We start from the raw sequence: 21,961 nt of genomic DNA, 5'->3' as shown, positions 1-21,961 counted from the left end.
TATATATATTTCAAGTTCTAGTGAAGTGTATGAGTTTCTTCACCAGTGGTTTTGTTGGGGTCGTCCCACCACAGTTTACGTTTGCACGTCCGTGGGTATGTGAAAATTGCTTCTTGATCAGGCTGTTTTCATTCACACCGCGGGTGTCTGTGCAGGCACCGCCCTCGCTACGTTTTCTGATTTTGAGTAACTCGGGGAGATGGCAGGTTGTAATGAAAGTTTTGGGGCTGATTTTCTATGGCCCTGTAGACCACCAGTAACTTTTCTGCCTATTGTGATATGGGAAATTTTTTTTTTGGGAACTGCCTTTAATGTGAATGTTTGTGTGCTGGCTTATACACATTTATCTTGTAACAAATATAAGTTATGTAACTGACGAGAGACAACTATTTTTGCTTAGTACAAGCTAGCTACTTCAAGTTTTTTTTTTTTTTGGAATTGTTCCCTTATTGATATAACAAGTTTAAAAACTTCTTATTGTTAATGTCAAACCTTGCAATATCCTTTACATAGAGCTTTTTACTGTTGTCCTATATATATATAAAATCTCATTATTGGCAAGTTGTTAATGTCATACCTGGTAATCTCCTCTTCATAATGAAAACTTTGAAGCTACCAAACTTAAAAACTTTTTACTGAGAAAGCCTTTTAAAATAAAAGATAACCTCATCAATGTGTCTTTTTTCACCAGCATCTCCTGGCCTCTACTTGCACAATAACGTTTCCTGAATAACATGTGTACTTTAGTTTTTGTTTGTGAATCTCCCTAATTGACGGTTCAGTGTCCTGCTAACACAGTGTAAGACAAAACACGATTATGTGTATCCTACATGACAACTGCTACTGCCCCTACACAACACACACAGTACGTGGTCACAGGAACTGTCATTCGTCAGTGCCATCTATTGTGGAAATGATGCACTTCTGGACACATGTTCATAGGACCTTTTTTCCCCCATTTGCAATCAGAAAACTGGCCCTAAAGGTGCAAGTGTATCAGCTGTGAGGTTGTTTGGTAGGCTAGAGCTGTGTACCTGTGGCTGCCCTTCGTGGGGTGGTCCCCGAAGGAGCCGTCTGGCTTGCGGAAGACGAGCAGCGCCTGCAGCTGCGTGGCCAGCCGCCGCCTCACGTCCGTGACGTCACCAGAGGGCGCCTCCTGGTCCAGCAGCATCCCCCTGTGATCCAGCGTCGGTAGCGGGCTGAACGATGCGAGCGTAGACACCAGGCTGTGGACATGGCAGGTATGCGCAAGGTTACACTCTGGCAACGTATGCTGGAGCTCGCCCTCTGGCTGAGGGTCAGTGTGGATGGTTCTGTGTGCAGGAAGTATACCTGAGGTGTCACATTGGACCATGTGGAGGATCTGCAATCAGTAGGTATTCCCAAACTTACACTCTGCATGGTGGAGACTGTAGAGGCTATGCAGACAGCAGGTTCACTTGACGCTAAACTCTGGACAATGGGCAGTTGGGCTTCAGAACAGTCACAAGTACAAGAAATACTAGTTGTTATTGCAAATAATTGGCGAATTACCTTCAGTTTATGTTGTCTTGGAGACAGCCTATAAGAGAGTTTGGTGGACTAAAGTATTAGGCATCCTCAACAAGATCGGAATTATCTGCAGAATAGGAGACTGCTGAGAAAATGGTACTGAGAAGCGAAAATATAATGATTACTGGCGTTAATAACGTGTTGGCCCATCTTCAGAACACGATCCTCCCTGGAATGGATACGAAAAATCCTTGCTACTTTTCCTGTAGTATTTGGTACCAGATTGCTATGGCCAGATCATGCAGTACACATTAATTACAAGCCGCTGGTCTGTCGGTGAGGAACTGGCTCTCGATAGCATCCCAGATGTGCTCCACTTGGTTCAGGTCAGGGGAATTTGGGGACCAAGACATCAGTGTTAGTTCCTAATAATGTTCCTCAAATGCTGAAGCATGACCCTGGCCTTGTGACAGGGACAGTATTCTGCTAGAAGATATCGTTGCTGTCGGGAAAAACATCAAGCATGGCTGGATGTAGGTGGCCCACAATAATGTTAATATAGTCCACAGCTGCCACTATGCCTCGGATTACTATCACATGTCTCACGGAAGCCCAGGTGAATGTCTCCCACATCATGTTACTGTCCTCACCAGCCATGTGTCCACGATGTGGTGCATGTTTTGAGCACCCATTTGCCTGGATGATATATCTGGACACTTTTGATATCCTGTCTCAGAGTCCCCAGTCTGGACCCTTATGTCAAAAAGAAGGTTCTACACTAGAGTTGAGGAGCCACCGCTACAATTCACTGCATGGTGTTGTTAGTGGCAGGTACGCTACTGAACCAATGCATCCCGAGAACTGCCCATAGTGAGATTGAATGCCGCCTGCATTGAGGACAGTATAGATGTGGAGCAGAGACGAATGGGAAATCACTCTTTGCGAAGCACATAGGGGTAACATCCACTGACGTAAGTTATTTTTACGTTGGCTACATTGTTATAGCTCACTACCTGTGATAGAGCACCTCGCAAATGGTGAAGTTTGCCAGAGTCCTAATGTTGCGAGCAACTATGGAGGTGGTAGAAGGACGATGCAACCAAGAATGGGCAACAAGGTGCTGAATGTCCATGCGTTAACACAGAACGTGGACGTCAGAGCCTCGTACACTCTGTAAAGCAGGATAGGTGGTGATGCGCGGCCGATCTGGCAATGCAGCACAGTGCTGGTGCAGGCACGAGTTTTAAGCCCACACCATTCAGTGCACACTGTTGAACATTGTGCTTCATAGCAGACACCCCTGTATGTTCCTGTTTTGACACAGCAACAGCGTCAGTTACGTTTGCAGGTGACACAGGACTATCGAGACGTAGTATGTTACATACGCCACAGATGATTACAACCAATTTCGCCAATAAGATGTGGCATGAGTCAGTTTATAGGATATGTATATGTGATTAGTTTTAGCAGTTACAAACGAGTACATTTTGAAGTCCTACTCATCCAGTTACAGTTCAAATTTAGGTTTCTTATCAGTTTTTAAATAAAAATATCATGTATGTGGCAATGTGGAAGATCTGCGTGCAGCAGGTATACCTGAGGTTCCACACTGGATGAAACACTATATGGGGAAACTGCATAAAGCAGGTATTCCTAAACTTACACTCTGGATGGGGGATACTGTAGAGGTTGTGCATGCAGCAGCTGCGCCCGAGGCTACGCTGTGGATGAGGGACATTATAGAGGCTGGACATACATCAGGTTCACCTGAGGTTACACTCTGGACAATGGCGTAAACATGTAAACATGTGGCCTATTCACACAAATTAAATTGGTCGTGTACAAGATGGGTGGCCATGGGCCAGTAGCAGTTGTATTAGGCAATGGGGTCCAACGGTCTTGCAACATTAGCAACACTGGCTCTCACCAAATCACCAAAGTTTGTACTTGGATGGCTGACCGTCTTAATACTCCAGGTGCCATTAGCTCAGGGATATACAAGTCAATCAAATCTTGTCCAAGTGAAAGACTTGCATCAGACCTTTGGCCATATGACATTAATATTATTATTTTTATTATACTATGGGAGACATTTATCTGAGCTTTCATGGGATTTGTGGTAGTAGTGGAGGGCACCACGACAGCTATGAACTATGTAAAGATTACTGCAGACCACCTGCATTCCTTCATGACTGATGTCTTCTCTGATGGCATCTTCCAGGAGGACAACTGGGCATCTCACAACGGCCAAATAGCGCTACAATGGGTTCATAAGTATGACAGTGAACTGACATTGATGTTTTGCCCACCAAATTCACCTTCTCTGAACCTGATGGAACACATCTCTGATGGCGACATGCGCCAGTTGTCGAATCCATGACACTCTGAATTGCTGCTGTATTGGGTTCCAAAGATGGCTGCACAGGCTCATCAGTGTGGTTCACCTGCTGGCTTGTCCAGCGTCGATGGCACACGGGGCTGGATGCAGTGGTGATGTACATGTTTTCAACTGGTGGATTCCTAGCTCTAAATACCTAATTTCCAGTCCCCCATCACGTTGCTGGTTGTGACACCAGAGGTTAGAGCTATTTCTACAAGTCACTGTACAGTGTGGTTGGTAACAGATACATCACCTGCTGGCTTCGCCAATGTCGGTGGCATGCTGAGCCGGGTGGAGCCACGAAGCGGCAGATGATGGGAGTGCCAGTCCACCAGCTACGGACAGGGAGCCCTGCTCTGAACCAGGGACCACTGGCTGGGGCACGTCCAGGTGCAGCACCTGCGAGAAGCCCGCCTCTTCGTTGTAGTTCCACAGCCTGAAACACCACACACCATACACACTCACTGTGTCGAACAACTCCGTGAAAGACACTTCATTGCATTAACTACAACAACTAGGGGCCATTCACCAAGCACACACTGGCACATACGTGTGTCAGACATCATATACCTTGTGGATATTTGTTTGGGTCATTATTACCTACAATGCACAACATACACTACCCGAAAAAAATAGTGAAGCACTGAGGAAACACCATCGGATGTAAGTTTAACTTTATACATGTACACATCATGGGTGGCTGTGTGAATTATTGAGTAGCAATTCTCTGTGACAGGTAGAATGGCCACTAGAGTCCATTAGTGCTCTTTGTGTTTACTGTTGCTGTAAGTTCTAGCTGGGTGTATAAGGCGTGTGAACAGAGACCGAGTGAGGTGGCACAGTGTTTAGACACTGGACTCGCATTTGGGAGGATGACGGTTCAATCCCACGTCCAGCCATCCTGATTTAGGTTTTCTGTGATTTCCATAAAACGTTCCAGGCAAATGCTGGGAAGGTTCCTTTGAAAGGGCATGGCCAAATTCCTTCCCCATTCTTCCATCATCTGATGAGACCGATGACCTTGCTGTCTGGTCTCCTCCTCCAAACCACCCAACCCAACAGTGTTAGATGTTGAAGGGCTGGGAGACGCCACATACTTGCTTGAGAAGGTGCGCTGGGAAGTCTGAAAGGGGCATCATTGTGGGTCTCCATTGCCTGGCTGTTCGAATCGTGAAATATCCAGAACTGTTTGCTTACAGATGTGATGGTGGTCTAATGTTGGACTTGATGTTGGAACCTGAAGCTACGCATATACGTCATTAGTGTTCCAGGTGACTACGTCTGAACACCACAATACAAGAACGCCTTTGTATGCTAGGCACATTCTACCCCTCTGCATCTGTACCTGCCATACATGTACAAGTAATGGACTCCTTGCGATATTTCGTGTTACCCCGCACCACTGCTCGGACACTAGCAGTAATCAGAACAAGGAATTATCATCTCATGCATAGACTGCCACTCACACCACAACACAGTGGGTGAGTTTGGAGTCGTGTCATGACCGGGAAGCAGGGACTGATGATGAGTGACGTCACATTGTATACAGCAAATTGTTGGCTAGTATGGTGACAGCCCAGGGAGAGGTCCTATTCTTTCAAATGTTTTAGACAGGCATAGCAGTATTACTCCTGGTTTCATGATGTGACTTCAGGTCATGGATGATAGAGACTGGGGCACAACAGTATGTCATCACTATTCAGTGTCCTCATGGGTTAGCCCATCCACCTCCATAGCGCAGTGGTAGTGTTACTGCCCATCACGCAAGTAGCCCAGGTTCGATTACCGGCAGGGGACTGGGTGCTGTGTGTCCTTCATCATCATTTTCATCATCATTGAAATGAAAGCCGCTGAAGTGGCGCCAACTAAAAAGACTTGCAATATGGCGGCTGAACCCTGAAGAGGATATCCTGGCCAATCAATGCCATAGAATCGTTTCATGGGCTAGCTGTACATGTGACAGCAGTATGGTGCTGTACTTCAACAGGACAATGGTCGTCCACCCATGGTACATGTATCTATCAACCATATACATGATGTTGAAGTACTCCCACAGCCAGGAAGATGACCAGAAACAACCAGGTCAGATGCAAACTCCATCCGATTTCCACCATTCAGGATATTAAGAACCTGTTACAGCAGTTGTGGGCCAGCTTACCTTGGGAGAGAATATAATGGCTTTATGACACCTTCCCAACCAAATCACTGCAAGCATCCTGGCCAGAGGGGGTGCAACGTCATACTGCTAATAAGTGGGCTCATATTGCCAAGTTATCCGTAAATTTGAATGGAAACTGTAATAATGGAAATAACACCATACACCCTCTCAATCCATGAAGGTACATTTTGATTCCTCCTCTTGTTCTGGATCCTACAAACTTTTTTCAAGCATTGTACATTCGTACAGAGTGTAATATGACACAGTGTGCGGCAGTATAGGGAATCTAAGAGTCTGCGATGTTGTGCTATAGAAGAATGCTGGAAGCTGGGAGGAATAGCAATCCAGGGAATCAGCGAAGAGAGGAAGATGTGGAATACATTGACAGGAAGAAGAGTCATGATGATAGGATGGGTTAAGACATTAGGGAATAGCTTCAATGGTGTGAGAGGGAGTCCTAGAAGGCGAAAACTGTAGGGGAAGACAGGGGCTGCATTGTAGCCAATAACTGACTGAGAGTATCGGCTGGAAGGGCTATTCTAAGATGAAGAGTCTGGCATAGGAGAGGAAGTCATGGAGAGGAGAGGTGCATCAAACAGATCAGGAGACTTGATGGTGCAAAGAAAATGAGACCAGTGAAAGGGTGAGTTGAATACCTACTGCCGCATTGGTTTCTAGTGGATGTAGGGCCTCTGATATTTTGAGAGTGTTAACTTCTCAACACTAATGATGGCCAGCACAGAGCTAGAATGTATGAAGTCTTCACGACATACGGCTAATAGAGGCCTTGGTGGTGGTGGTCTTAATTTTTGTAGATTAGTGTGTGTGGTATTGAAGTCAGTGGCAGTCTTTATTTTAGTGACACTAGTATTTCTGTTGTGGGAGGTGGTGATAGTGTTGGTTGTGAATCTACTGATGGGAACTACTTCTTCTTGGTTTGTTGGTGGTAATTCTGGTTAAGTTTCTGATTCTGGTATTACTTTTGGTGACGGTCACCTTGGTTGCAGTGATGCTATTTGTGTTGGTGACTGTCACGGGACTTGTGATTTTGATATTTAATGGCGGGTGTTGTAACATTCCTGGTACTGTTCACTCCCTGTTTATTGGATGCCATGTCTAAAGCTTCTAGTATATAGCAACAGTAAACAATCCTTCTTCATTCCCTAGTACGTTTTCCATTGAAGACCCTGATTTATTTATTCACCACTGGCTGATGTATTAAACAATAGGACCGTGTATACTATTCCACATACCTGTCGACACTTTACTCTGAAGTTGCAGCATAACAATGTTTATTGTCACTTGCCATACGAAGCCTGTGTCGACTTTGAACTGCGTATGGGTACAGTGACTTCCAAACTGTGTATGGATTCAGTGACTGGTTGGAGAAGCAGGTATCCAATCAAACTCACTACAAAACTTTTATTGAATATCACATTTGGATTCAGCGTATCTTCCAGTGCTGAAGTCAATTCAGTCTTGATGAACAATCACAATACAGGTGGAATCTGTATCGTTACACCACAGAAATTACATGCATTCCTCTTTGCCTGACCTTTTTTGCAGATATACAGGATGTAACAGGTATAAGTGTAGATATTTTTATTGGTGGCTGAGAACAGTGAACTGAACAACATTACATCAGCATGTACGTCATTTTCAGCCAGAGTTCAGCTATTAGGAGTACTATGTTTTTAGGTTGCTTAGTAGTTCCAAGTACATGTGACAAGAGTAAGCCATTAACGTTTAGTTTCCCATAGGGAGAAGGTCAGGTGGTGAAGTCTGGGCACGTGGATGCAAAAAGGATAAGGTGTAGTCCACTCAGTGTTGCAGTACGACCGTGCAGAAAACATCAAGTCGTAAAGTTTCTGAAGTGTTTGTGTGAAGATGCGAAGCAAAAGTAACCAACACACTGATGTGTGTATATATTTAGGCATCACATGTAAATACACTACTGGCCATTAAAATTGCTACACCACGAAGATGACGTGCTACAGGCGGGAATTTTAACTGACAGAAAGAAGATGCTGTGATATGCAAATGATTATCTTTTCAGAGCATTCAGACAAGGTTGGCGCCGGTGGTGACACCTACAACGTGCTGACATGACGAAAGTTTCCAACCTATTTCTCAAACACAAACAGCAGTTGACCGGCGTTGCCTGGTGAAAGGCTGTTCTGATGTAAGGAAGTGAAATGCGTACCATCATGTTTCCGACTTTGAAGTCGGATTGTAGCCTATCGCGATTGCGGTTTATCGTATCGCGACATTACTGCTTGCGTTGGTCGAGATCCAATGACTCTTAGCAGAATACGGAATCGGTGAGTTCAGGAGGGTAATTCGGAACGCCGTATCACTAACAGTCGAGATGATAGCGATATTATTCGCATGGCTGTCACGGATCGTGCAGCCACGTCTCGGTCCCTGAATCCCTGAGTCAACAGATGGGGACGTTTGCAAGACAACAACCATTTGCACGAACATTTCGACGATGTATGCAGCAGCATGGACTATCAGCTCGGAGACCATGGCTGAGGTTACCCTTGACTCTGCATCACAGACAGGAGCGCCTGTGATGGTGTACTCAACGACGAACCTGGGTGCACGAATGGCAAAACGTCATTTTTTCTGATGAATCCAGGTTCTGTTTACAGCATCATGACGGTCGCATAAATGTTTGGCGACATCGCGGTGAACGCACATTGGAAGCGTGTATTCGTCATCGCCATACTGGCGTATCACCCGGCGAGATGGTATGGGGTGCCACTGGTTACACGTTTCGGTCACCTCTTGTTCGCATTGACGGCACTTTGAACAGTGGACGTTACATTTCAGATGTGTTACGGCCCGTGGCTCTACCCTTCATTAGATCCCTGCGAAACCCTACATTTCAGCAGGACAATGCACGACCGCATGTTGCAGGTCCTGTACGGGCCTTTCTGGATACAGAAAATGTTCGACTGCTACCCTGGCCAGCACATTCTCCAGATCTCTCACCAATTGAAAACGTCTGGTCAATGGTGGCCTAGCAACTGGCTCGTCACAATACGCCAGTCACTACTGTTGAACTGTGGTATCGTGACGTAGCTGCATGGGCAGCTGTACCTGTACGCGCCATCCAAGCTCTGTTTGACCCACTGCCCAGGCGTATCAAAGCCGTTATTACCGCCAGAGGTGGTTGTTCTGGGTACTGCTATCTCAGGATCTCTGCACCTAAATTGCATGAAAATGTAATCACATGTCAGTTCTAGTATAATATATTTGTCCAATGAATACCCGTTTATCATCTGCTTGGTGTAGTAATTTTAATGGCCAGTTGGTTATATCTGCACTTATACTCGTTACACCCTGTATAATGGACTGGACTGTTTAAAGCTGAAACTATGTCATTAATATTCAGCAAGTAGTCGAGGCCCTAGTGTGACTACATTCTCCCTTACCTCTGGCCCACTGAGAGAGGTGGCGCAGTGGTTATCAAAGTGGACTTGTATTCAGGAGGACGACGAGTCAAACCTGCATCCAGCCATCATTATTTAGGTCTTCTATAATTTCCGTAACTCGTTTCAGGCAAATGCCAGGATGGTTCCTTTGAAATGGCACAGCTGACTTCCTTCCCCATCCTTCCCTAATTCGATGGGACCGATGACCTCACTGGTTGATCCCCTCCCCCAAATCAACCAATGTCTGGCACATCTGGAGGCGACAGCTCCACTGTATCTAAGAGTGATATCATTAAATGTTTAAACAGAGCTTTGCATATGCTTAGAAAGTGTTATGGGTGTCAGTTTCAGACCACAATCCACAGTTATTATAAGTGGCATCTGTCCATCCTTGAAGAATAACTTGGTTCAGAATCTGCAACATTTTCTGTGGCTGAAAAGTCCCACTCTAGAGTGGTAGCTCCTAGTGCAACTTGGGCACGTGAAACGTGAGGGATTTCATACAAAAGCCGTTTTCCCCTTCATTTTGTCCTCTTACTGATTTGTTCTTGTGTGCATTCGTCCTCTGAAAGCTTGACCCCACTTCGCAAAGTTAGTCACCATTTGCACGGTCGTCAGCAGTATTTGGTCAGCGACTTGAATTAATACTGGCCTTGGTCATGTTGTAATGGAACTGACAAATAGACCTCATTTTGTTATATCATACACTATAGTTGTGTTAAAAAGCATTTACTTAATATAATACTAGGTTAGGTGTTGCGATCAATAATCAACATTGAAATTGTATGTTGTTTGTAGCTTATGACCGTGGTCTGTGGTCTATAACAGGTTTTCGGCCACTTGAGTGTTGGCCACGGTTGAGTGTAGCTGTTTTCTAGTTTTGGCAATAAATATGTGTTTTTGTTACAAATAAACCGTGGAATACTGCGTCATGATTTCTTGGACCCAGAGCAGCAAAGGAATCCTCGCCTAGACAACGAGAAGCCACATGGACAACGCAGACTCAGCAGCTTCAACAAAGGAGACATCATGACCAGCTCTACAAAAGTACTATACAGCCATTAGCCACGCCGTAACGGTGTCCTTATGGAGATAACTTTATAGTAGAGCGTGTTAATGTCTCTCTTGCAGACGTCCTTCTCATTGGGCTCACACCATCCTGCAGTTCCCTGTGCGGCAGTTTTTCTGAATTCGTTCATCATCCATGTGCCTGACTTGTGCTAGCTACCTCAGACGTCGGTGGCTCAGGAGTGCGTGAATGCTGGTTATTGTTGCGAGTTGTAAGACTTCAGTGTTGGGTACTATGTCTCTCCAAGAGATATGGAGGATCCTCTGGAAACAGGGGAGATGAAAGCTGTTCAGTCGAGATTCTTGCTTAGCACGAGTTGCCCATGTCTCACAGCTGTAGAGCAGCATGCTGAAAATAGAAGCGTTGTATTCTTGCAATTTAATCTTTATTATGAGCAGTCTATTGTTCCACAGTATATTTTTCATTCTAGCCATGATATTCTTTTGCGATTCTGTCAGTAATCTCAACGTCCACAGCAAGTTGCTACAGCCGGCCGGAGTGGCCGAGCGGTTCTAGGCGCTACAGTCTGGAACCGCGCGACCGCTGTGGTCGCAGGTTCGAATCCTGCCTCGGGCATGGATGTGTGTGTTGTTCTTAGGTTAGTTAGGTTTAAGTAGTTCTAAGTTCTAGGGGACTGATGACCACAGAAACCCAGTCCTATAGTGCTCAGAGCCATTTGAACCAAGTTGCTATGGGTAGATCGCCAGTAGATTAGATTAGATTAGTACATGAATGCGACACTTCATAATGATGTGGAATGTGTAAGGTTAATAAAAGGTGTCCATACAAGATATTACATCACACAAAATATTACATGACACTTCATATTTTTAACTTTTTTTTCTGGGGATTGGGGAAATTACCCACTTACTATATTCACAGGTAAAACCATGCTACTTGGAAAGAACTGCCCTAAATGCTACTAGGTGGAAGGTTAGTAATGCCCTGAATCATGATCTTAGGCTTTTGGAGACTGATGGAAAGACCAAATATTTCACATGCACGTGATAATTTATTAATTACAAACTGCATCTCATCTCCTTTGTTTGCTACCAGAGCTGTATCATCTGCATATAAAAAGTCACCAATAACTCCCGCATTTACTTTGACATTGGCCATGAGGAGGGCAATGTTGAAAAGATTCACATCAAACCTAGTATTCAAAGGCAGATCTCAGCAGAAGAGAAAAGAAGATCCCAGACAGAGTAGGAGCTGACACACATCCCTGCTGTACACCACTATCAACAGGTAATTATTATTACTAAATGGTATTTAGTATTAATTTATATGTCAGCCTCGCATCCCTTTATGATTACAGAGACTTCATTTGAGTTTTGGGTTACTAAATTGTGAACACTTTTAAATTTGTAGACGTAGGCTTCCGCGGCCGTTGTCACAGTCAATAAAACTGTTCTGGGTATGAGGCCGAATTGTTAACTATAAAATACCCTTCCTCCTCACCCTCATATCCAATGACAGCACTACTGCATAGTATATAAATAGCGAAACTAGTGCTCATTCAGCAGTTAGCAATACACCATGAGGAAGGCGTGTTGCAATAGTCGCCGAAACGTCGGAATTTTGTAGTTGACAATGCGACCTCAAACCCATTAGAATTTTATTGACTTTTAAATCTGATGACATTTTTCTTGTTAAATGCTTGCAGACTGGGGTTATGGCAGACGTTCCTTCCCTTAACATGCTATACAATATCCCACACGGGGCACCAATAACTGTGAATAAAAAGTGATCGGAAACAAACATGACACATCTGATGAAAATATCACAGTGTGCTTGACATGTTGGTGACGTTGTTGTTGCCGGCCGCAGTGGACGAGCGGTTCTAGGCCCTTCAATCTGGAACCGCGCGGCTGCTACGGTCGCAGGTTCGAATCCTGCCTCGGGGATGGATATGTGTGATGTCCTTAGGTTAGTTAGGTTTAAGTTGTTCTAAGTCTAGGGAACTGATGACCTCGGATGTTAAGTCCCATAGTGTTCAGAGCAATTTGAACCATGTGATGTTGCTGTTGTTGCCGACACGGGTGGTGGAGGAGAATATTGATTATGCTGGTGGCGCTGATGTATAGATATTGGTGGTTGTGGGGTATACGTTGGTGATGGTAGTTAATATTGAGGGTGTTGGCATTGGTATGTGGGCCTTGCTGGTGTGAAACACCCATATGTTGGCTGGTGTACTGCTTTGCACTGACCTGAACTCTGCTGGAGTTCCCCAGGGCGCGGAGAGTCCGATGTGCGAGATGGCCAGGCTGTCCGTGGGCGCGCGCCAGCTGAGCAGCGGGCCCTGGTGGAGGTGCGAACCCCGGCCCAGAGAGAGCAGGCCGCGCTCCCAGCTCAGCCACAGCGTCCGGAACTCCCCAGTCACCAGGCCAGGTGTCTCCGCACTCGCCAACCGCACGCCGTAAGCTGTAAAGAAACACCGGCCAATGTCAGCTCTGCAGGGCGCTCACCTCCTGTTCTGGGTCGATCAGTATCTCCCAATCTAGCTGAACAACATTCTGTTTACCCTTCATTTACTTTTGCTGAAGTTCAGCTGCTCGTCCAAGTCCTTTACACTATCTGATTGAAGTATAATAAGACATCCACAACAGCCTAAATGTACTCCACACAGAAAAGCCTCGTAATAAAACTTCATCTACTGCAACAGTTAGAAATAATGTTACACAAAGAAAAATCTTCTGAAAACATTTTGAATGAAAAGAGTTTAGCAGCCAGTTGTGATGGGTCCAAAAAAATGTATCCACTGTTTGAAAGTACATAACTTGCAAACTATTTCATGGAGTTGTCTCATTTTTGGTGAAAGGGTAGCTGAAAGTCCAACTTAAAGACATCACTGTAGGTGTTCGAAATGGTCACCATTAACATCCACACACAAACGATGCCGCCGAACTGCAGCACGAACTACTATTGACTGCAACGTTTTCAGTTGGATATTTGCACATGAATATTTGCACGGATTCTCTAAGTTCGTCCAATGTTCGTGGCTTTTGTCGATAAACGACGTCCTTTAGTGTTACCCACAGGTAAAAGTCCAGAGGAGTTAGGTCTGGGGAACGTGTTGGATACTCCACAGCACCTCTACGGCCTATCCATCTTCCTGGTAGATTTTCGTCGAGATACGCCCTAACACGATTTTGGTAGTGTTCTGGGGCACCATCTTGATGAAGGGAAACTCTTCCGTCTCCATAAAAGTCTCGGATGGCAGGTAAAATGGATGTCTGAAGCTTCTGAAGCTCATTGAATGTAAGCCTTGCGCCAGCCATGTTTACTCGAGTAACTGGGTGCAACTAAGAACAAAACACTGTCATCTGACAAAACAAAAACAACACAATACAACGCTTCTGTGGCGATTGCCGGAACTACAAACTACTACACTACCAAAGATGAGACAACTGTGTCAATTAGTTTGCCACTTATGGACTTTTAAAAAGTGGATACATTTTTTTGGACCCCCCCCCTCTCTCTCTCTCTCTCTCTCTCTCTCTCTCATATACTACTGGCCAGTAAAATAGCTACACCAAGAAAAAATGCAAATGATAAACAGGTATTCATTGGACAAATATATTGTACTGGAACTGACATGTGATTACATTTTCACGCAATTTAAGTGCATAGATCCTGAGAAAACAGCACCCACAACAACCATCTCTGGCCGTAATAACGGCCTTGATACGCCTGAGCATTGAGACAAACAGAGCTTGGATGGCGTGTACAGGTACAGCTGCCCATACAGCTTCAACACGATACCACAGTTCATCAACAGTAGTGACTGGCGTATTGTGACGAGCCAGTTGCTCGGCCACCATTGATCAGACGTTTTCAATTGGTGAGAGATCTGGAGAATGTGCTGGCCAGGGCAGCAGTCGAACATTTTCTGTATCCACTAAGGCCCGTACAGGACCTGCAACATGCGGTCGTGCATTATCCTGCTGATATGTAGGGTTTCGCAGGGATCGGATGAAGGGTAGAGCCTCGGGTCGTAACACATCTGAAATATAACGTACACTGTTCAAAGTTCCGTCAATGCGAACAAGAAGTGACCGAGACATGTAACCAATGCCACCCCATACCATCACGCCGGGTGATACGCCAGTATGGCGATGACGAATAGACGCTTCCAATGTGCGTTAACCACGATGACGCCAAACACGGATGTGATCATCATGATGCTGTAAACAGAACCTGGATTCATCCGGAAAAATGACGTTTTGGCATTCGTGCACCCAGGAGCTGTGATGCAGCGTCAAGGGTAACAGCAGCCATGGTCTCCGAGCTGATAGTCCATGCTGCTACAAGCAACTTCGAACTGTTCGTGCAGATGGTTGTTGTCTTGAAAACGTCCCCATCTGTTGACTCAGGGATCGAGACATGGCTGCACGATCCCTTACAGCCATACGGATAAGATGCCTGTCATTTCGACTGCTGGTGATACGAGACCGTTGGGATCCAACCCGGCGTTCCGTATTACCCTCCTGAACCCACCGATTCCATATTCTGCTAACAGTCATTGGATTTCGATCAACGCGAACAGCAATGTCGCCATACGATAAACCACAACCGCGATAGGCTGCAAAGCGATCTTTATCAAAGTCGGAAGCGTGATGGTACGCATTTCTCCTCCTTACCCGAGGCATCACAACAACGTTTCACCAGGCAACGCCGGACAACTGCTGTTTGTGTACGAGAAATCGGTTGGAAACGTTCCTCATGTCAGCACGTTTTAGGTGTCGCCACCGGCGTCAACCTTGTGTGAATGCTCTGGAAAGCTAATCATTTGCAAATCACAGCATCTTCTTCCTGTCGATTACCTTTCGCGTCTGTAGCACGTCATCTTCGTGGTGTAGCAATTTTAATGGCCAGTATATATATATATATATATATATATACGGTAAGTAGCGGTCGAAAGAAACAGATCGCAGACGTCAGGCAGTTAGCTTGGACTTCCGCCAACATAACCTCGTTCAAACATCAGTCGACTTATGTCTGCATCATAAAGTTGTTCTTGATTTAAAGGTCAGTTTACGATCCTAATTCTCGTCATTTGCGGGAGGTGTTACTGTTTTGTTTCAATATGATGAAAACAGTGGCTGAATCTCATCGAATGCTCTCAGGTGTGTATGGTAGGGACACTATTAGTGAAAGAACGTGTCGTGAGTGGTTTCAACGCTTCAAGAACGGTGATTTTAACGTCGTAGACCGGCATAGTGGTGGAAGAGAGAATGTTTTCGAAGATGTAGAAATGGAGACATTGCTGAGTGAAGACTCGCGTCAATTCAAGAAGAATTGGCACAATTAGTGGGCGTGATACAGCAAGCCATTTCAAAACGTCTCAAGGCTATGTGTATGATTCAGAAAGAAGGAACTTGGGTCCCGTGTGACCTGAAACAAACAAACGTTGAACGGCGTTTGTGAACAGTTGTTTCAGAGGCAATAACGGAAGAGATTTCTGCATCACATTGTGACGGGGGACGAAAAATGGGTTTGATAATAATATCAAAGTCTTCGTATGCTTAGGTTCACGAATGTGCCAGAATTTGGATTGTGGCGGAGTTTTGGACTGATACAGGGGGCGTGTTCGCATAGTCATAGTTGTTAAGGTGACAAATGGTAATTTGGGTTCGAGTCCTACTCTGGCTCAGATTTTCATTTGTCACAGGCCGCTGACAGTAGTATTTATTCACAGCTAGTGAATCCATTTCCTGAAAGGAGAAAAGTTTATCACTCACTACATGAATGCTGTCTATGCATGAGAACTGCAGTATCAGGCAAAATATTTTAATTTATTATTTCCTTACAGCTAACTGTATTTGTAATGCAGTTTCGGTGTAGTATATATATATATATATATATATATATATATATATATATATATATATATATATAGGGTGTTACAAAAAGGAACGGCCAAACTTTCAGGAAACATTCCTCACACACAAAGAAAGAAAATATGTTATGTGGACATGTGTCCGAAAACGCTTACTTTCCATGTTAGAGCTCATTTTATTACTTCTCTTCAAATCACATTAATCATGGAATGGAAACACACAGCAGCAGAACGTACCAGCGTGACTTCAAACACTTTGTTACAGGAAATGTTCAAAATGTCCTCCGTTAGCGAGGATACATGCATCCACCCTCCGTCGCATGGAATCCCTGATGCGTTGATGCAGCCCTGGAGAGTGGCGTATTGTATCACAGCCGTTCACAATACGAACACGAAGAGTCTCTACATTTGGTACCGGGGTTGCGTAGACAAGAGCTTTCAAATGCCCCCATAAATGAAATTCAAGAGGGTTGAGGTCAGGAGAGCGTGGAGGCCATGGAATTGGTCCTCCTCTACCAATCCATCGGTCACCGAATCTGTTGTTGAGAAGCGTACGAACACTTCGACTGAAATGTGCAGGAGCTGCATCGTGCATGAACCACACGTTGTGTCGTACTTGTAAAGTCACATGTTCTAGCAGCACAGGTAGAGTATCCCGTATGAAATCACGATAAGGTGCTCCATTGAGCGTAGGTGTATGAAACTAAAATGAGCTCTAACATGGAAATTAAGCGTTTCCGGGCACACGTCCACATAACATCTTTTCTTTATTTGTGTGTGAGGAATGTTTCCTGAAAGTTTGGCCGTACCTTTTTGTAACACCCTATATATATATATATATATATATATATATATGTGTGTGTGTGTGTGTGTGTGTATAGATGTATATGTAGTATACACACACACACACACACACACACATAGCACTAAGTGTACCTGGAAACTTATATCCTAGTACAACATGTAGTTTAGAATGTGGACTACAAGGCCTACAATAGACACAGGCCTAACTGCATGTCTGTGTGACGTCAGGAATGTGGTGTTACCAGCTGGCCGACACAAATGCATGCTTTGTCAAAGATTTTGTGAAACATATTTCAACAAGCTACTTCACTGGAGCTATTAAACAGATGCCATACAGTTAAAAATAGCATATATCAGTGGCGATCTCATGTCTGGGAAAGACATAAATGGAATCGACTGTGGACAGACAGCGAGTGGAGAAGCTCGAAATGTTCAGATATATGGATGACATCTTGCGCCTGGTACATGAACCAAACAGTAAAATTGACCAGTTACACACAGACATAAATTCTGTTCAAGATAATATACATTTTACAGTAGAGAAAGAACAAAATAAACACTTGAATTTCTTGGACATCACCATAAAGTTTCAAAACAACCAGCACACATTTGCAATATACCGAAGACCGACAACAACAGACACAATTATACATGAGACACCACAACACCCCAATTCTGAAAAAGCAGGTAGGACTAAACACAGTGCCATGAGATACAGACAATTACAAAAAAGAAATGAATATTATAATACAAATAGCCACAAACAATGGATACAGAGAGAACTTAGTAACAAAGCTGAACAAGAAAATCAAGAAAAAAAAGGAACAAACACCCAACTGTCACCAACACAAGGACAAAATCACACACAAAAAAATACGCAAAATACAAGAATAGAAACAGCATAAAGTGTGAAAGAAACAGAAAGTAAAAGATGGTACCCAATGACATACAACCACAAATAAACACACACAATATCCAATATTTTCAAAAAACAAGGCATAAAAATAGCACACCAAACCAACAACTCAATTCAGAAATACTTCCCAAAAACAATAGGAAAAACTGATCTGTATCGTAAGTCAGGAATATACCAACTGAAATGCAATACATGTGATGGAAAATACATAGGTCAAACCAGAAGGATATTTGACATCAGATACAATGAGCATGTAAGAGCATGGAAGCATAGGACAAATCATTCAACTTTTGCAGAACACTTACACCAACATCAACATGAAATTACAACCAGAGACATAGACATAGAAATCATATGGATAAACAACAACAAAAAACATCTCCTCACCTTACAAGAGAACTAGCACATTCAAAAAAACATAACAGAAAAGAAACTATTCATAAATGATCAGATCAACTTGGCAAACCACTCATTAAATTCAAAATGGGTCTGAGCCCTATGGGACTTAACAGCTGAGGTCATAGGTCCCCTAGAACTTTGAACTACTTAAAGCTAAATAATCTAACGACATCACACACATCCATGCCCGAGGCAGGATTCGAACCTGCGACCGTAGCGGTCGCGCGGTTCCAGACTGAAGCGCCTAGAACCGCTCGGCCACAGCAGCCGTCCACTCATTAAATTGATTGACCACTTAATATAATATTATAAATACAAATACAGTACAACCACAGGCTCCATTTACCACTACCATTTCCTCCCATATCTATCCCATAATTCCATAATTACTGTCCAGGCCATTCCTATCTTTCCTCTCCCCCCCACCCCACTTACAAAAAAAAAAAAAAAATCCTCTCGTTTCTCTCCCTACATACAAGACAATTTCACTAACTCACACACACACACACACACACACACACACACACACACACAAAAGGTTGGCAACACACACAATGTGAACGAACACAAACGAATAGGCATAAACACTGTGGCAGTGGTGAATGAAAAACAGTTAAGAAACTCAATTGTAAATAATGCAGCGCAGAAAATAACGCAAAATGCCAAAAACGACCAAGAGCAGAAGTGAAATGAAGCCAGTCGACACCAACCACTGCTAGCAAGAATGGAAGGAGCAGCAGTAGCTTGCAGACCAACTTTATAAAGAACACGCTGTTTTTAACCTAACACGACAAAAAAAGTACAAACTTGTGTATCCAATTTACAGAATACCACAGAAGATGCTTTGCAAATACAAGCGAAACGCGCCTGGTGTAATTCTTTTGAATTAGACTGCAGTCAGCTCAAGACAGATAACCTACAATAACAGATGCTAATAGCTGTTGTGGAAGATGACCACACAAACAAACGTAGAATAATTTCGTATTTTCCATACTTTGCAATGATCACTGGCTGGTAGCCACGCACCGAATATAATTTGTCATTTTATAAAATGCACAAAACAAAGCGAAGCAACACATAACCAATGGCCTCACTCTAACTTTTATCAAAACTTAAAAAAACTTAAACTTTGTATTCTGCCTTACGGCAGGACTTTTCTTGGTGGAAGCGTCATCAGAGAGGTCCACCGCATGAGCATCTAGGGAAGTGATTCCAGTGGTGGTTTCCCATTGCCTTCCATTGGTGATGATGAAATGATAATTAATACAATACAACACCCAGTCCCTGAGCGGAGAGAATCTCCAACCCAGCCGGGAATCGAACCCGGGCCTCTTCGCGTGACAGACTGCCGCACTAACCACTCAGCTATCAGGACGGACCTTTCATCAAGCGCTTTAGCTAAAAGTTTCATGCTACTACACTGTCAAAGAATTGATCTAAAGTCTTTGACACAAGCATATGTATCTGGACTTTGGTAAACATTTATCGTTGACTGCGAATACTATATTGCTGACGTTAGACAGCCGCTGTAAAGGAAAAATACTGGTAAACTGACAGAGTATCAGAATTCCTGCTGAACAGAAAACACTGTATGTTTTTTGTCTTAAAAACAAAATTCTCTCAAAAATACGACATGTTTATGTTTAACTTAAATACGGACCATGATGTGACGTCACAGCAGCCATCGCCTTTGCGGTACTTGTTAAAGTTAACCTCTGGCATCGCAAATTCCGGTTGATTCCTGTAGAGCAGTTTTGCCCTACTGGGTGTGATTATCGGCCAGAGTGTTCCAGAACCCAAACAGGACACAGCACAGTGGTGGGGGTGGGGAGGGGAATAGGGAGGGGGAAGACACGCCCCTGAGGCCGTACACTGGGGGCCATCTCATCACTCATCGCCGCTAACCGCTGTCCACCCTCTGCGCCACTGGTGGATGATCGCTCACCTAGGAGGGCGATTTCAGGGGGTGGGAGGGGGGGCGCAGCTGATTTATCACGCGCTGCACCGACCATCCTTCGTGATGAATGGCCTACCACCGATGCGCAGTTTTTCCACTTCGTGTTGTCACGAGTTCTGACACATGTTCCAAGGTCTCATCTGTACCCTCCCAACCAGCCAGGTGGCCGAGTGGTTCTAGCCGCTACAGTCTGGAGGCGCGCGACCGCTACGGTCGCAGGTTCGAATACTGCCTCGGGCATGGATGTGTGTGATGTCCTTAGGTTAGTTAGGTTTAAGTAGCTCTAAGTTCTAGAGGACTGATGACCTCAGAAGTTAAGTCCCATAGTGCCCAGAGCCATTTTAACCATTTGTACTCTTCTATAAGGTCTCAGGGTAAATTTTATTACATGTATCTAATATATATGAATGAATAATAGTAAAACCTGTAACTCGTAGCGTTCAACCTTTTTCTGTCGCCCATACGTCTCAACAAACCGTTTCGGGAAACAACCCGATGATCTGAACATTTTTCATGTGGAGCCTGGGTTAAGCATGTAGTGTCGCTGGCTGGACCGACACCGTGATGTGGATTGCTGAAAAGTAATGCTAAACTAACGCTGTGGCCGATAGTGCACGCACGGCAATAAGCATACGGGCGTGAAGTCTGGAACATAAAAACTTATGAATGAATAAGAAGAAAAGTATGTAGATGCTTTTTACTTAACTTTTATTGATTCCTCGGAATACATCTCTCTTGAATACTCGTAAGCTATAGGCACTGATACAAATGGCTCCTTGCTAGTTCGTAGCCATTAACTTAGCTGATGGCTATTATGTCTCTCGGCTAATGAGAGAGAAAGGCTTCGTACAACTGGGCGATAGCTAGGTTCGCGTACAACTGGGCGGTAGCTTGGTTCTCGTACAACTGGGGTCGAGTCCACTCTCGTATCACGAGACCTGCCTTGGTGGTGGCGCTAGGTCTGCGATCACAGTGGCGACACACGGGTCCGACATGTACTACATGGACCGCGGCCGATTTAAACTACCACCTAGCAAGTGTGGTGTCTGGCGGTGACACCACAAAGCACGTCTGTTGAACGTTGCCCATGAACGTCCAAAGATCCCAGGCGATTTACAAATGCGTTGAGAAAGCGTTTCGAGAGACCCCCTGATAATGGGAGCATTATTTCTCCCATCAGGAGTTGACTAGTGAAAAAAAAAAAAAAAAAAAAAAAAAAAAAAGCGCTAAATGCTACGAAAGTTGCACTCATAAAAAGCGGTGTTTCTGTAAGATAATAAATCCCTGAATCCACAGCTAATTACGGAATTTCCGTATCGGTCTCAGTTTCCATATGATATTGGTTTCTGCGAATATTTACGTCATCATGTGTATCACAAAAAAAGCGTATTACATCAGTAGGACTAAAAATAAACAATGTGTTCGTTAATATTAACTCTAATCATGAATACATCCCCTGTAAACTGACTCGTTCCAGATCGTTTAGATAAAAGAATCGTTCAGGT

The 21,961-nt window shown here is 44.2% G+C and overlaps 1 protein-coding gene across 1 annotated transcript in view; it reads right to left on the bottom strand.

Moving 5' to 3' along the window:
* Positions 1 to 21,961, bottom strand: part of LOC124552274 (C3 and PZP-like alpha-2-macroglobulin domain-containing protein 8) — an 842,473-nt gene that overhangs the window by 112,981 nt on the left and 707,531 nt on the right. Inside the window, exons 17-19 of the mRNA XM_047126553.1 lie at positions 12,749 to 12,962; positions 4,125 to 4,307; positions 1,035 to 1,226 (exon numbers count right to left, since the gene is read on the bottom strand). Of these exons, the coding sequence (XP_046982509.1) occupies positions 1,035 to 1,226; positions 4,125 to 4,307; positions 12,749 to 12,962 (589 nt within the window). The remainder of the gene's footprint in view (positions 1 to 1,034; positions 1,227 to 4,124; positions 4,308 to 12,748; positions 12,963 to 21,961) is intronic.

The sequence above is a fragment of the Schistocerca americana genome, chromosome 10 (assembly GCF_021461395.2).
Source record: "Schistocerca americana isolate TAMUIC-IGC-003095 chromosome 10, iqSchAmer2.1, whole genome shotgun sequence".
NCBI classification, from domain to species: domain Eukaryota; kingdom Metazoa; phylum Arthropoda; class Insecta; order Orthoptera; family Acrididae; genus Schistocerca; species Schistocerca americana.
The sequence above is the reverse complement of the archived record's forward strand: the minus strand, read 5'-3'. Positions and strand labels throughout refer to the sequence as shown.